The 16,656-nt window shown below is 43.2% G+C and overlaps 1 protein-coding gene across 1 annotated transcript in view; it reads left to right on the forward strand.

Annotated features, from left to right (window-relative positions):
* SIGLEC1 (sialic acid binding Ig like lectin 1) overlaps window positions 1–16,656 on the forward strand; it is a 267,397-nt gene that overhangs the window by 120,438 nt on the left and 130,303 nt on the right. Inside the window, exons 8-10 of the mRNA XM_069632266.1 lie at window positions 5,953–6,207; window positions 6,532–6,831; window positions 11,578–11,832. Coding sequence (XP_069488367.1) covers window positions 5,953–6,207; window positions 6,532–6,831; window positions 11,578–11,832 — 810 coding nt within the window. The remainder of the gene's footprint in view (window positions 1–5,952; window positions 6,208–6,531; window positions 6,832–11,577; window positions 11,833–16,656) is intronic.

A 16,656-nucleotide genomic window follows, 5' to 3' on the forward strand; every position in this document is an offset into this window, starting at 1 on the left:
TCATGGTCCAGGTGCTTGCAGCTTGCAATTTGCACCCATCAAGACCACCGATTTTGCACCGGCCTCTCCCACTATCACACTAACAACATCCCTGCCCCTTGTTTTTTAGAGCCACACCATTGAGGCCAATAGACATGGCATAAAGACTTTATATAGAAGCGCTTTAAATACCATTACAGTATATTAAATAAATAAATAAATAAATAAATAAATACCATTACATATGCTTTTCAGCCTGATTGGGCCTCATCAGAGAAGTTCAGCCCGAGTATCCAGGCTTAATGAGCAAAGGGTCCATGCCTGGCGAACCCACTCAAAGTAGGGAGACAAAGCAGAGAACAATGTGAGCTAAAACCTTTGTAACTGTTCTGAAATACTGCCAAGAGCATGCAGCATTTATATAATTTGTATTTTTGGTTACTATGTGGTGCGTTAGCCCCACTTTTAAGCCACAACTATTCAATTGGACTACAGATGGGAGGGAGACGGAATGTCAGGAGGGACATTGAGCTTGTGAGGGTTGTTTGGACTTTTTACCCACGCATTGACTGCCCATAGCCTGCTAATACCTATAGCCATTCCCACCCACTACCAGCCCCTCCCTGCCTAAAATCCACCCTACTGTTTTGAGATAACTGTATCACACAGTAAGCTCAAAACGTATGATGAATGGAGCCTGTCAGTGTGATTTCCTATCAGTCTTCTGACAGTAAATGGCTTAATTGCAGCTAAAAATGAACCCCTGGAGTAATAAAATGTCTACACCAAGTGTGTGGTACTCTACTTTACTGATAGGCAGCATGTTTGTCCTTGCACGTGTGCCTTGCACTGAAGTCCTCTTAAAAACAAGCATTGTCAAATCAAAAGTGTTCTCTTAGATAGGCATTTATCAGGCCCTTACATCATATTTACAGATACCAACATAATTTTCAGGAGGTTGCCCTCTTATCGATAGGCATTACCATTTTGTCAGTGCCCAGAAAGTACCCATCACGTTCCCACAAAAAAGGCAAAACTGTTGGCTTTGCTAATGGTTGTTTAACTTTCTTTGGGAATTCCAGAGGGAGATAGCACTCTGTGTATTGCTGTACCTCTGTTACAAAAAGCACAGTGTCACCTGAACTGTTCGGCCACTCCACTTTGCAGGAGATGACAAGCCTATTGAAATGGAAAACTGAATAAGACCATTAGTCTTTTGCTTTGTGTCTCTCAAACATAACCTTCAGATATAGTTCATAACTTCATAGTTCATCGTTCAGGCGATAACTTTGAAGGCCACTTAATGTATATGGTAGGTTAACCATCAGTAATAGTTAAAAGTAGAGGGGAATTGAAGAAAGAGTAATCCAAGATGGCTGCTTTCTGCAGTGCAAATCCGGCTTAAGTGAATATATTGCCCATTATATAGTTGGTTATAGTTAGTGAATGTTTAATTAGAAATAATACCTATCTGTCATTGACATATGTTATGTTATAGTTTTTCATACCGAGGTACAGCGCAACCGACACTCAGAAGCCACCTTGCAATATGACTGAGATCATAAGAATCAGGAGTAAATGAGGGCTAAAAAAGTAAGGTTTTCAAAGAATTCCTAAATTGTAACTGACCAGACAGTGCACGGATGGCGGCCGGAAGGGTATTCCACAAGATGGCAGCTTTAACCGATAAAGAGCGGCGAGCCGGTGGGTACCAGGTAATAATGTCCCCTACATAATGAAGGGGGGGAAAGCCATTGGCGACATTATGTATGATGACATTATGTATGGGGATGTGTTGCGGGGATGTCCCCTGCTCCCCTTGTAAAAAAATGTTTAATGTAATAATGTCTCTGCAAAAAACTCTGACATTTTGGTCAAAACACATTTTTGCGGGTACATTATTACATGGAACCGAGCTGGTGAGACACATCTTGGTTGATTTGCATACCTGGGGTCTTTACTATCATATATATATATGACCCAGCTCATTTTCCTACGTACAATTGGAGGAGTGAATACTTAAATTGAAGCTCCAATTTCTCAAAGGATGTTTACATCTCTCCGCAATCTATGGATAACAGTTTAGCCTTCTTGGGGAGTTTCTGCTGTAAAGTGGAATAATAACAGGACAGCTTTCCTTTTCAAGGCCCAACAAACTGTGTGAGACAGTTCTGTTGATTGTAATGTGGTCAAGTGGTCCCAGATAAAATAGAATGTGACAGGCTGCCCCCTACTCTCATTTTTTGCATACCAAAAGAATAACACATTGCAGGTGTCAAGTTTAGGTCTTTTTTCAGATCAATGATTTAAAATGCACCTCTTGGAATGGAAACCTCACCTGGCTACTTATAAGTATGACTTCAAACTCATGCTTTTTAGTGCATGGGCAGTTTCACTTGCATCTGCTAATTTATTTCTTTATTTTATTTTTTTAATTTATAAAGCGTGCAAACAGCCCACAAGAGTACAACTTAGTTACAAGACATGTGCATATGAGTTACATTTAAAACAGTACTCATAATAAGGCAGTGACACATGGTGCTTTACATGGCATATTATGTATGAAATGTTATGTTATGTTATTTTGCACTTATATAGCGCCTTATATACCATTGGTATGGTCTGAAGGCTCTGGTAGGTTGAACGCCCTTGGGAACCGAAGTTCTTGTCAGTAGAGGGAGGAGAGAGGGTCCAAAAGGTGCGAGTGCACAACTGGTATGTGTGCAGCTGGTGCGAAAATTCCTGTGGAAGCTGCTTCATAGCGGTAGGTGTGGTGATTGAGAGGTCAGGAGTATGTGTTCGAATCTGGCAGGAATTATCCAGACCGAGAGTGGCAGCGTAAGGCCTGAGGAGAACGCCTGGCTGGGGGTGCGAGACCAGCAGTGATTACATAGAGTGATGTGGGGTGAGCGGCGTCATATGTTGATATGAGAACAGTTATACCGAATGGTGTCATAGTATCTCTGTGTTCTAGTTGGGTGGTGGTGTAAGGAGAGAGTAAGCGTGGGGTGTGATATGAGGTATGATCTTTTAAAGGATCCATGCATTCTAGCTAAAAGCTAAACAGCTGGCAGGTTAAGGCAAATAGCAAGGTTTTGATAGCTTTGATAGCTTTGCGGAAAAGTGAGTGGGATGTTTCTCCTCTGAGGTGGGGTGGGAGGGAGTTCCAGTGCATGGCATCGATGAATGGGAAGCAGGAGCCACCAGCTCTACCAGGTGTTAATTAATATGAGCTGCAACCCTATTGTTTGCATTGACACTGAGTTGACGTGTGTATTGTTCGGTGTCTATGTGAACTACCTGGTTCCTCCCTCCTGCCAGAGAACACTAATGTTGCCTCAGGTGTAAGAGAAGCTTGAGAGTAAAATGCTGTTGCCACAGGCAAGGAAACCTGAGAAGGGAAAGGACTGACAAAGTGTCTACATCCAAACCTTGACACTGGGGACAGCTGTGAATCCATCAATAAACAGTAGGACTCATTGACCAACTTCATGGTATTTGCGCTATCATAAACTTTTGCCATCTCAACACCCCAGAATTTTACTCTACTGTCGCCCTGAAGTCCCCACGCTACCACACTGAGAAACTCAGCATCTATGGAGGCCTGCGATCCACCGGAAGTAAAGACATGTGCAGACTTGGCCTCCGCTGGCGCCAGAAGACAAGTCTTCTCTGTCTATGCCCCAAGACTCTGGAACGTCCTCCCCATCAACATCAGACTCACCCCCTCGCTTCTGCAGGTCAGGAAGGAGCTCACGACTCTCAGATGTGAAAAGAGTTGGTCATTGTCCACTCCTGCGGTCTGTACAGTTATATTATATCCTGGGGTAGTAACTTGGCAATCCCCAATTGGCCAATTTTTTAGGCCATATGAGCCGGAAGGTCTCTGAAATCCCTTGGGCCTGGAAACTGGCCAATACAGGGATGTCGTGTCATTCCCCTAGGTGGGAGTGCGCAGCCGGCAGGGCTTTCAATGCGGCGCGCCCTCTGATGTATAAAATATATGTGGAGGATGACAAATTATAGAGGGGTCTAAGACAGTTGCCATGCATCGTTCATATTTAAAGTTGAGCTGAGAAGCTCTAGATACAGTTTGTGTGGGAAGATCCAAGCTCCACCTGGAGTCAAGACATCAAGGAGCAGCACCACCGTTCAAGGGAACACGTTGAAAGCAAAGGTTTGGAAATGGCTTGTAAAAAATCCCAGCTGTAGGCTTATTTTGATTTAAAGAGCTCATCTCAGGTTACTTTAAACAGTACCTGAATTTGATGACTATTCCAAACTCAGACTAGGGGCTCTTCACCTCCTAAAGAGTGTTCAGATATAGGGCCTCATTACAACCCAGGCGTTAACCCTTAACGACTGATTACCATTCTAACGTCTGCTTTTAGCAGCCATTAAAATGCAAGGCGCTAACCCGCCTTGGTGCTAATTACGGCACCGTAATTTACGGTGCCGTAATTAGCGCCTTCCCCACTCCCATTATGCCCTATGGGGCAAAAATGGGAATGGGGAAGGGTAAATGGGGAATCGGGATTTACCGCCCCACTCACCTTGGAATGGGGCGGTAAATCCGCCATCCACCATGGTGTAAACAGAGTTTACACCATGGTGGTAAAGTAGGGAACTTACCGCCTGGGTTGTAATGAGGCCCATAGTGTGGGCTTGAGCCCCAGCCATACCTGTAGCCCACGGGCTCCTCTAGCTGAGCGATGGGCACGCACGTTATATATTTATTTACATTCTATCAACACCTGAGGGTTAGTTGGATCAAGTCATTACTTAAAGAGGCTGAAAACATAAATTTGTGATTCAAGCACTGCTAATATGTACTATGATTTAATGTGTTCACTTGTAGTGGGAATGCAAAGCTCCTGGGGCCCTCATTTTCCTAATCCTGACACCCTTCCTTTTTAAGTGTCTTGATTTTTTTTTATGAGTGTGTTTATTTCTTAGATAGTATTACAACGTGTATGTTTTTAAGGTCATGTGATGACGGGCATTTGGTGTTACTGTTTTTATGTTGGTAATGTATTTATGCATTGCGCTTCTAAGGATGAGTCGTGAGTAACGCTGATGTGATTTCTTGCGTTTGGACATAGTGTTTTTCACACGCTTCTTTACCAGGATTGGTCACTTCTTGTCTGCAGGATGACCTATGCCAGGTCATAAAATACGACCCACACACACAGATCCAATCATGTTGATGAATTGTTGCTCTATGCGTAGTATGCTCAGTTCTGTGTCAAAATATTTGGTTTGTAGTGAAGCACCATATATTAGCAAAAAGATGCGATTCACATGCTACACATCATTGTATCACAACTGTATGTCTTGTCTCGAATGCACAAATATGTAAAAGAAAAATAAATTGCTAAAAAGAAGACAGCAGTGTGAAAAAACTGCCATAAATTAATGAAAAAAGCAGTTCACCAGTGTGTCAGTAAATGTCAATAGAAATAAAACAGTTTCGGCCAATTTCCGAAGTTCGATTTAGATGAAGCTTGTTGTAAGGTATAGTCTTACCTGTATTACAGTATCAACCCAACACTAGGCTTTTCAAGGGTTTGCAGGGCTGACTTATTCCAGCCATCCTTATAAATAAATGTCAAATTGGCAAGTGGCAGGACTTCTTGCGTTTCTTATCCCTACAGTGGCATGACTTTTCATCTTTTCACCATCACCAACTACATAGTGCAGAGCCACTATGTAGAGTGGTGGCTGTAGTCTATGGCACACACTATGCGGTCATAGCCACAAAGTTCAGATTCCCAGGCACTAAGTCCACCATCTCTTCTGCAAGTGAACAGCACCTGCCTTCACGTGATCTGGATGTTAAATAATTACAATGCCATGGATGACACATAGCATGGGGTTGAAATCATGAATTGGTGTACATTCAAATGGTTTGTATTAGTAGAGGTGTCTCCTGTCCCAGAACATGGCATAATATCCTCTTCAATTTCCTCGCAGGTGCCAGGGTTTTTATAGAACCATCTGCGGAGATCCGCGAAGGAGAAATGGTGACTCTGAGCTGTGTGGCCACTCAGAGCAAGCAGTTGTGGTCCAGTTACACCTGGTTCAAGAACACTAAATGGATGAAGGAGAGCACAGAGAGCGTGCTCATCTTCCAAGCTGTGGAGAGCAGCGACGCCGGCTCCTATCACTGCAAATCAAAGAACGCTGATGGAAGCAGTACTTCACCATCGAGAACTCTGACCGTGCTGTGTGAGTTTTTTCATGATCTTGTTTCTTCTAATTGTATGTGCTCATTTTGTTTCATCAAAGCAAAATCTTTCAATGGGGTCCTACAACCTGCATGGAGAGTCACATAAGGAACTCCCAGAAGACAGTGTGACATTTGCTAAGAAAGACAGACTTAGTTTGATTCCCTGTATATGTAATTCTGTGGAAGATAGAGGAGGGATTACAGTGAATGGTTTAATCACCAAATGATACAGAGTCTGATCTTCCCTTATTATGCTTGCAAATTATTTGTCCGCAGCTCAAATGTTGCAAATGTGTGTAAGTATCTACTGTCATCATCCATAGATCCGCCAAGGAAACCGCTGATGACGTCTTTCCTGGAGATGCAGGCCGGACAGTTGGGCATCATTCAGTGCAGTGTGGAGAGCGATCCCGCGTCTGAAATGTCTCTGTACAGAAGAGATGGTTTGGTGGCCTCTACCAGTCTTCCCATGTCTCACAAGCAGAAGTTCAGTGTTTCATCTTCTCATAATTCCTTGAAGTTGGAAATACACAGTGTTGCATTAGAGGATGAGGGAAAGTACATATGCTCGGCTAACAATACGTATGGCACTGCAAACGCATCGATAGATTTCACGGCAGAGAGTAAGTGTTGACCACTCCCAGTACTGTATGAAAACTGTTTAACTACTATAGGTATACACATACAACAGGTCTTAATAGCTCACTTAAAAGCCAATTTAACGTTATACAGTGTGTTAAAAGGTTAAACATGTACATACCTGTAAATAATTGATACAGTCCAATTAATATGAAAGAAAGAGAATCTAAGTAAAAGAGTAAAAGGAATATCTCCTGTTGGGCTGCATCCAGATTTGGTGCCTAGAAGACAACAGAAATTCCTGTTCAGTTTTAGTAATGTATAGGACAGTGGCAGAGAGACCAACTAACCACACCCTTCTTCACCTCCTAGTGGGAATATTTAAGGCTAATATCCTACATACAATAGCCACTCATGGTTTGTTATGAATAAAACATTGAAATGTCTACAGAGGGCCCCAATCCTCTGGATTGATACATACAAATTCAGTATTTAATAACACACTGTTTTTACATATCTAGCGTGTAAGGTTGTGATTTTATTTGATTTTGGTTACTTATACCGCCGGGAGGATAGCTCAGGGGTAATGTGTCTTGGAAGCAAGACAACGCATAACAACACAGATTCGAATCCCATCTCGCACTTAGAAATTGGTCTCCAGTATTAAGGGTGTTACCAAAGAACAATTTTAACTATAATTAATTATAACGACAGTTACATGTATCTAGGTGCGCTTCCACAGATGTAGGGACATCCCGTTTGGCACAAGACAACGAAAGGGCCAGACAGACTTTGTGAATACTCAGAACGCAATAAGAAATTGAATCTACTTTGATGAAGCAGCCGTTTAAACTGAGGACCGTGGAGCCACTCTAGATTTCAATTGGGAAAAGTCAGAAATGCTCAACATTGTTTCTATGATTGAGACTCAAAACATTGATTGCTGTCAATATCACAAGAAAAAGTATTAAGATATTCAAATAAGCATGCTTTGCAGGTTGCTTAGGAGATATGTCGTTAGTAGAGCCTGGACAATTCAATTGGATGAAAAGGGTCTTAAAAGTCGCTTTTACAAAATTCTGTTGGAGGGATGTTTCCTGGTGGGAGGATAGTCTATAGGGTTGGAGGTTGAGTAGACTAGCCCTTTCCCCATTTTTTTTCTCTCTCTCTCTCTCTCTATTCTTTCCTCTGGCCTGATTCACTCTGCAGGTCACACCCTGGATGTTCTGATCTCCTCAGATCTCCCCTTCTCTAATTCTCTCACCACTACTCTCTCTTGGAGTGATCACTTTCTCCTTTCTTCCCACCTCTCTCTCTCTTCCCACATGTAAAGCTGACTCCAGCAGTGCCACCTACTTCTCGGTCATCCGTCCCATGAAGCGTGTGTCAGTTGTGGCTTTTGCTGCTACTTTGGCTGACTCACACCCTGCCATAGCCCTCTCTAACATTCATCTCTCTATGTTTAGCACTCCTAATGTCCTTGCCCCTGTCATGAGGATCCGCTTGAAGCCCAAATCCAAGTACAACTCTTGGTACGATTCCGACCTCGACGCCCTTAAACACAAGAGTAGGGCAGCAGAGAGGAAGTGGAGGGCCTTGGGCGCACCCCCTGACAAACTGGCCTGCCAACTGCTCCAAAGGCAGTATGATTGATATGATATGATAGGTTATTTATAACATGCTTAATACCAGAGGTTTCTAAGCACTGACCCAGGGATCGAACCTGTGTTGCTCCATGTCGTCTTGCTTCAAAGGTGAGCATTTTGCCACTGAGCTATCCTCCCAAGTACAGCCTCTCTGTCCTCTCAAAGAAGAGAGCCTACATCTGAGCCCGCATTTTTGCGGCATCTAACCACTCGGCCAAACCTTTAAAAATCTGCAAGGAGCTGGCCAATCCTGCTGCAGTCTTTACATCTCCTGTTCCATCCCAGGCCCTCTGCACGGCTTTGGCCTCTTATATCACTACTAAATTCAGGACATCCTGTCCACCCTCTCTTCCTCTACTTCCTCTTCCTCCTCCTCTCCCACTCCTGACCCGTCTGAGGCCGTCCATCCTCCTCCTTTCCCCTGTTCACCCCTGACGATCTTTCTAGACAAGTCTGATCTATGAACGTCTCATCAAATCAGGTTCTCAACTGCTCATCCAGAACTATCAAGGACCACATCGACACCCTTTCTCCAGCCTTAGCCGATTTCTGCAATCCCTCCTTTGCCACTGGAACTTTCCCCTCCCCTTTAAGCACTCTCTTGTGAACCCCCTTCTAAAAAAGCCCTTCGCCGATCCTTCCTCTTCGGCTAACTATCGCCCGATCTCCATCACTCCTTTCCTGGGCAAACTCTTGGAAAAGCAGGCCATCTCCCAGCTTAATCTACATACTGAAAATGTTGGTTGCCTCCAAGACCACCAGTCTGGCTTCAGAGCTGCCAGAAGCACATAAACTTAACACCCGTGAAGACTTTCTCTCCAATCTTGACTGTAATCTCCCTTCAGGCCTCATCCTCCTTAATCTAACCTCTGCTTTTGACACGGTCAACCATGCCACTCTGCTCAATCGTCTGCGGGACAACCTTGGTATTACTGACCAGGCCCTTGCCTGGTTGACCTCCTTTCTCACTGACCGACCCTCTCAGGTCCAACTGGGGTCTTTCCTCTCTTCTATCTCTCTCTCTACTTGTGGTGTTGCCCAGGGGTCAAACCTCTCTCCCTGGCACTTCAACCACTACCTTGCACCTCTTGCCCCCTGCATAATTACCTTCTGCTCCAATTTCAATGTTATGCAGATGACATTCAGAGCTCTTTCAGGCTCCCCTCAGCCACCTCCGCTTCTTCTCCCATAACAGACTGTCTGGCCTGAAAAAATCAGGAATGGTGTGCCGCCAGTGATCTCTGCCTTAATGCAAGTAAGAGTGTGATCCTCCTCATTGGGACCCTGCTCCCTCCTTTCCTCTCTTTCACTGGCTGCCCACTCTAGACCCTCATCCTGCTCCTTCCTGTGAGGCTAAGAGCCATAGTGTCATCTTTGACTCTACCCTCTCCTTCTCTCCTCACATCTCTGACATCTCTAAGAAGTCAAACTATCAGCTGCACCTCCTCAGAGGTATTACTCCTTTTCTCACTTTCCCCTAGAAGGCCACTGTCTCCAGAGCTCTGGTCATCTCTGGGCTGGACTATTGCAACAGCCTCTTTCTAAATCTTCCTGCTTCTACTCTTCGACCTTTACAACTTATCCTGAAAAGGACTGCAAGACTTGTACTTGGCCTCAAGCCCAGGGATTGTATCTCTACACCTCTGAAATCTCTTCACTGGCTCCCCGTGGTGGCAAAGTTCAACTTCAAGACCCTCTGCAATGTCCACAAGGCATTCTGCGGCCTGGAACCGCTCTACTTCCGACTTTCTCTTCCAAAACATCTTCCTTCTCGAGCTCTCCGCTCATCCACCTCCAACTCTCTGAGGGTCAGACACGTCTCTAAGCCGAGAGTTGGGAGCAGATGTTTCTCCTCGGCTGGGACCACCCTCTGGAACAGCCTCCCTGCCTCTCTCAAACTGGAGCAAAACCACCTCCCATTCCAGAAGCAACTCAAGACCTTCCTCTTCCCTTCTGCTTTCTCTCTTCCTCTCCACTGCTGATGCACCTGACTGCTGCAGCCACTGGTATCCTGGCCACCCTCTGAACGCGGGCCCCGGCTCCTGTATGTGTAGTTGCTCTTGCACTGCCTCTGGGCTCCCTAGCACTCAAGGGTCTGTATCTGCAACCCTACAGATCCTTCTCTCGGCACTTATGAGCCACCCGCTGGCTGCACTTGTGAGTTAACTGTACTTCCCCTTCCCCCGGCACTTCTCCCCTTCTCTCTTCCCAGCACTTGCGTGATCTGAATGACACAAGGCCTAGTAAGATCGTTATTTTGTCCCCCCTTGTTTCCCCTTCCTTGTCTTGTCGCACCTAGAAACACTTGTATACAGGAGCGTTATACATGCCACATCATATGATATGATATGGCATTTATAACGCGCCAATACACAAGTATTTCAACGTGCTACGAGGCAAGGGAGGTGGAACAGAGGGAAGAAAGAAGCAGCGATCTTACTAGGCCAGGTGACATTGAGACTGCGCAAGTGCAGGGGACGGTGTAAGGGGGAAAATGTGAGGAAAGAGGAGGGCACAGTGCAGTACATGGGTTAGACATTAAACATAAATAGAATCATATCATATCATTTATAGTTTCTACAAAGTATGATTGAAAGACCAGAAAGTGGTTTGTTGCAATATGTTGCAATATAGGGTGAGCATGGGAGGTCCTCTCTGATGAAAGACCTTGTGCATTACACAAATATGTATTAATTTGATAGTCTATGCCATCACCAACCATTGTAAGACCTACTGGCTTGAGTAAATGTGTTTGCTTTTCAAATCCATAGAGAAGGTATTCTGCCACCATTGTAAAGAATATGTAACCTAATGAATGTACACATGTATTGGGAGTGATGCAGCACAAGTCTAGCTTGTAAGGAATGCATCGGTATGGGGATGAACAGGCTCTATTCAGGGGGATGATGAGGTGTTCCCTTTGCCTGTTGTAGTAAATGTATGGGCTAGTTTGAGACTTTGTAATTATTTACCAATGTTACCATTGCTTGACCTCTAGTCAGTGTATATGGCAATAGCAGAACTTTGATTATACAACTCCCAGTTTAACAGAACATCTAATTTCCAAGCTAGTATTGAGGTTAGAATGAAGATGATGCTGCCCTGCCATTCTAAAATTGACCCATTGTTCCCCTTTCTTTTCAGCTGCAAGAATTACAGTTAGTCCCTCTGCAGGTATTCCTGAAGGAGAGATGGCAAACCTGACCTGCACTTTGAGCAGTGACTCAAAAGTTGGCGAAAACTACACTTGGTACAAGAACAGTGAATGGTTTTCTGACAGCTCTGAGCAGACCCTCATGTTTCAGCAGATCTCAAGCCAGGATGCTGGGTCTTACTACTGCAAGGTGTGGAACAAGGAAGGAAGGAAAAGCTCACCAGCAATCGCCTTGTCTGTTCTCTGTAAGTTGGTTAGATTTATTTTCATTAAAATGTCTCATGGTGAGATATGGGCCAAATTGGGTTATCATTATCATTCAATATAACTTGTTGTCCATAGCCTCTAATGTTGTCCAACAATATCACCTTGCCTTCAGAATGATACTAAACCAGGTTTAAGCCACCAGAGGTAAACCACTGTGATGAACCTGATAGAGTCATCACTGATTTCCCGGCAGTTACCTCCTCCCATGTGGCCAAGGGACAGCAGCTGCTATCTGGTGCTGACCATGGAGACAGCTATATGAGGCAGGATCACATGGGGAGAAAACTTCCAGGGAGATGTCATGCCTTCATCGAGTGAGAAATGGAATCCCCCATTTTCGTTTGAAAATAACCTTCCCATATATAATACTCTTATGGCTTATTGTTATACAATCACTCTTTCTCCCATGAAGAATAGGGTGATCACCCTCTCCGGTTCCACCTATCATTCATCCAAGAATCATTCACCATTTAAGACTACTGAAAATGTTTATTCAAGTCTTCTGAACCAATCTAAAAACGAAAATTCATTTCCCAGAATGACCAAAGTACTGGAAAGCACAAGAGGAATCAAGTAATGCAGAATGAGTAAAGTCCCAAACACAGTGAGAATTCTAGTGTTTGCTCATACATACCTGTGCCGGGGAAGTTTAAAAGGTAAGTGAAGCAGGTCATCAGTGTCTGCTGCTGGCGGGAATGAGCTGTGTCTCTCTGTGTGGTTGAGAATACCAAAGGGTGATTACCGGTGTGTTGGAGCCAGGCGGCTTACCAGCGAAGAAGGAGAAGGATGCTGCACGAGAAGGACATGCTGCAGGAACGTCAGGAGCTGACGAGGGACTCCTGGGTGTTCGCAGGTGACCAAAAGATGTGCTTTACTTACCAGAGCCTGGAGCGAAGCAGACACTGCAAGTGGAAGCCGCATCCTGAAGAAACCAGACAGAAGCCGTCGCAAGATGGAAGCGGACAAAGGTGCTTCGCTTAACCGCAGGAGAATACACGAACACCAAAGAAAGCTAGTGAGTCTTCCCAGAGGCAGTGGGGACCGCGGGATGTGTCAACGGTCATTCAATGCAAGTGAATGAACAACAACAAACTGAGAGAGAAAGAAAGAAGGAACTTAACATTAAAAGGGGAAATAAATTGCAAATAAAACCCTTACAAACAGATTGATGTAAATTGTGCGAACATAGGAAAAACCAGGACCGGATAATATATCCAGAGGGCATATTTGCAAACAAAGCGAAAAGGGGAGAGAGCCCATGTGAATACAAAAATTCCCAGGCAGGAGAGGATATCAGGCAACCATCACAAGTAATAATAACCTTTGGCAGGAGAGTATACCAGGCAATCATCAAAAGTGTATGAATATATGAAGCACTGGCAGGAGAGTATACCAGGCAACCATCACAGCGTGTAAATATAAGAAGCCCTGGCAGGAGAGTATACCAGGCAACCATCACAAGTGTATGAATATAAGAAGCCCTGGTAGAAGAGTAAACCAGGCAACCAGAACTTTGTTGTTCAATAAAAGTAAAGGATTGTGTTGTTCAACCAAGAGGTCCTGAAAAAGAACATCGGGACTAGAAAAGGATTGTATGAACCAGGTGTTCAAGAGAGAGATATTTGCAAAGTCAAGACAAGTTTTTATGTCAATATTGTTGTGGGCCAATAGATGCGGAAGGTACTGGTGACTGTGGCGCCTCTGAGAACCTTCAGGAATTCTGGTAAGGCAACCATCCCCTGGAGCAAGGACTTACATCCTTGCAGAACGTTTCTGCTGGAGCCATTTATTCTTCTTTGTGAACACGTTTTCACAACCTTCCTAGGTTAAAACATTTCCTCTTTCACCTTAATGTTTTGCTTTAGTGTGAGGGTTGGAATAGAACTTTGGATATGAGACATTTATTACTTTGGAGATTGTGACATGCAGATCCTTAATTTTGGTTCAGGTAGGTAAATTCCTCTTAGAGCAGGGTGAGAGAGGCATTTCCCCAACCCCTTTTATTTTCAATAAACGTCTTTATCCCAAAACATGGCTAACTTGTGTCCAAGTTTCATTCCTGACTCCTCACACGACACTATTCGGTTTCTGTTGTTTAGCACAATTTGTTCTCAGATAAAATATGCTGAGCTGTTGTGTAGTGGAAAAGGTACAAGAGCTGGTTGGGATGTAGGGGTGCACACTAGTACATATAGTAGTAATAATAATTAATAGTAATTAGACACTTAAATCAATATTATATTTTAAGATGTACCTTGTTGGATCTGTGCTACAAAATCAGAGATGATAGACAAAACAGTGGTACCACGAATACTTCGAGGTACAAACAAAGGCACAACATGGACAACTAAAGTGGTTGCAAATTGAATTCTCAATCTAATCAATACAAAATAAACAAGCAGTAGAACTCAGAGAATGCAATTTTCACAAGCATATAGTGCACAAATTAGTGTAAGTAAAGAAACATTTGTATTTAACAGTGATTTTCCACCAATAAATTAAGTACATTGAGTACATTAGACCAAAAGTGGGGTATAAACATAATCTTGAACAAAATTGAAAATACACCATGATTCTGTGTTATCTAAACAAAACGAATTGGAGTCAATTATACAATTAGAATGTCATTTTTCGTGATTGATTCAAAATGATGTCCTGATATCTTGATAGGAGATGTTAGGGTTAATGACGAGTTGTGTTTGTCTACCTATCTTGTACTACGTGTTTCGGGCATAACGCCCTTCTTCAGGTATTAGATATCTTGAATAGTTCTTCCTGAAAGTGTAATACATAACATAAGTGTAAGTGAATGGGGTATCAAAAATGTCTCAATATGTTATATTTCAAAATAGTCTACCATAAGAGAGTGGGGTTACTTCATTAACCTGCTTATAGAACCTATAGAGTGATCAAATTACAAATGAAGACTAATTCACATCAAATTGTGAATGTATAGCAAATAAAGAAGATGGTATGGAGTAAATGTTAGATAGGAACAAACTGAGCCTTAATTTGTATCTGGGTATACCAGATATATTGGTCTGGGACGGGACAAGTCGCTACACAAAGCGCTGTGACCCGCTCACCAGACTAAAGAAAACATTTGTAAAACAATCAAATATATAATGTAGATGTTACCAGGATGACTCATTCACTTACGTGAGACGTCAGATGCAAACTAAGTGTAGTCGCGGTGTCACACGTGATTTCTCCTTTATACTCCTTATCCACCAGTTTTCTGAAATGACATAGTATATCTAGTTGTGGACCAAGTTGTTCCTGTTTATTAACTAAGTGAAAAGATGCAGTGGGAGGTCACTTACATACCTCATCTATATGACTTTCCGCCAAGTTGTAAAGGAGTCAACAATGGGAAAAAACGATTCAATTGGAAATCTCACTCGAATGCAGTGCGTGACGGTCTACTCCAACCTCAGAGGCTGCTGAGTCCATAATGTGCCTATGAAGTAAAAGAGACGCGGGGAAGAATCAACATAATACTAGAATCGCATGTAGGTTATTAGTTAACATGTTGTGTATCACTATTGACGAAGCTCTCATGCTTACCAAGCTTACGCTGTAAACGTTTCAATCAATCCGTGTATGCAACAAAGTCTTGAGTGCTGTGGTCTTCGTGGCCGTAGGCTAGGATTAATGCGCTCCGAAAAATGGCATACTGAAATGAGAGTGAGAGCTATCAACTCTCAACCGCGAGAGTATACACCGAGTGCCCTAATGCATTTGGATCCGTGTTAGAAACCAAAGATAGCAGACTTACGTGTTATTGTGTTATCGTGTTTTACATATGAGACTCAGAGGAAGCGTCAGAGATCCATGGCTCTGCGGTTTCTTCCTGGTGTGTTCTGTCGTTGCTAAGCGGCAGCGGTTACCCTGAAGTTAAAACTAGATTGACTTGTACGACTGATTTATAAAGCCTCCATATTGAGAGGAAAAATGGCTGACTCTTTTAAATGTGATAATGGGGAGAATTATGGATAATTGTGAATGTGTAGGAATGACACCAATACATAAAGTGATGAAATGTCTTATTGCAATAAAATTGCTTCTGAAAGGGGCATTTACCAAAACCGTATAAGACCCGGAGGAGGTTTTTAGATCTATTCAGTGCATAGTTCAAAAAAATACATGTTGGATATATGTGCTGGTGATGTGCTTATTGTACAAAGATGGTAAGATAATGTGACTAATTTTAAAAATTTTGAATAAAGTTACCAAGCGTCTGTAATACAGTTCCCAGCATTATAGACCTATAATTCACATAGTTACGTCCCATACAGGCATATGTCTCAAAGGTGTCTATACCTTATTGGTCAACTCGATGCTACTAGTCAGGTGGTCAATTCAAAAAGGAGATTAGTGTCATGTATACCCTGGTGGTACTTCGATTCATTTGTGCATCAGACTATATCTCAACAAATGTGGGCTTCACAGGTAGCAAAACAGATCCCATTCAAGGTTCATCCCTTTTGGGTGCATGGAGTCCAATTTCTCTATCCAAAAGGTATCCCTTTGTTGTAATAGTTTAGGCAAATGTCCTCCTCGTCTTTGTAACTGGACGTGCTCCAATATTATAAACTGTAGTTGGGCTACTGTATGTTTTAACTCCTTGTAGTGTTGTGCTACTGGGGATTTGGGAGACGCCAAGCAGACATTTGATTTATGTTCGCCCCATCTTTGTTTTGCTTTTCTTCCTGTTAGTCCAACATAATAAAGACCGCAGGGACACTTAATTCCATAAATAACACTCTTCGTGTCACATGTAGATGTGTGCCTAAGGGGGA

The sequence above is a fragment of the Ambystoma mexicanum genome, chromosome 6q, assembly GCF_040938575.1.
Source record: "Ambystoma mexicanum isolate Mex_15411 chromosome 6q, UKY_AmexF1_1, whole genome shotgun sequence".
Taxonomy (NCBI): Eukaryota; Metazoa; Chordata; class Amphibia; order Caudata; family Ambystomatidae; genus Ambystoma; species Ambystoma mexicanum.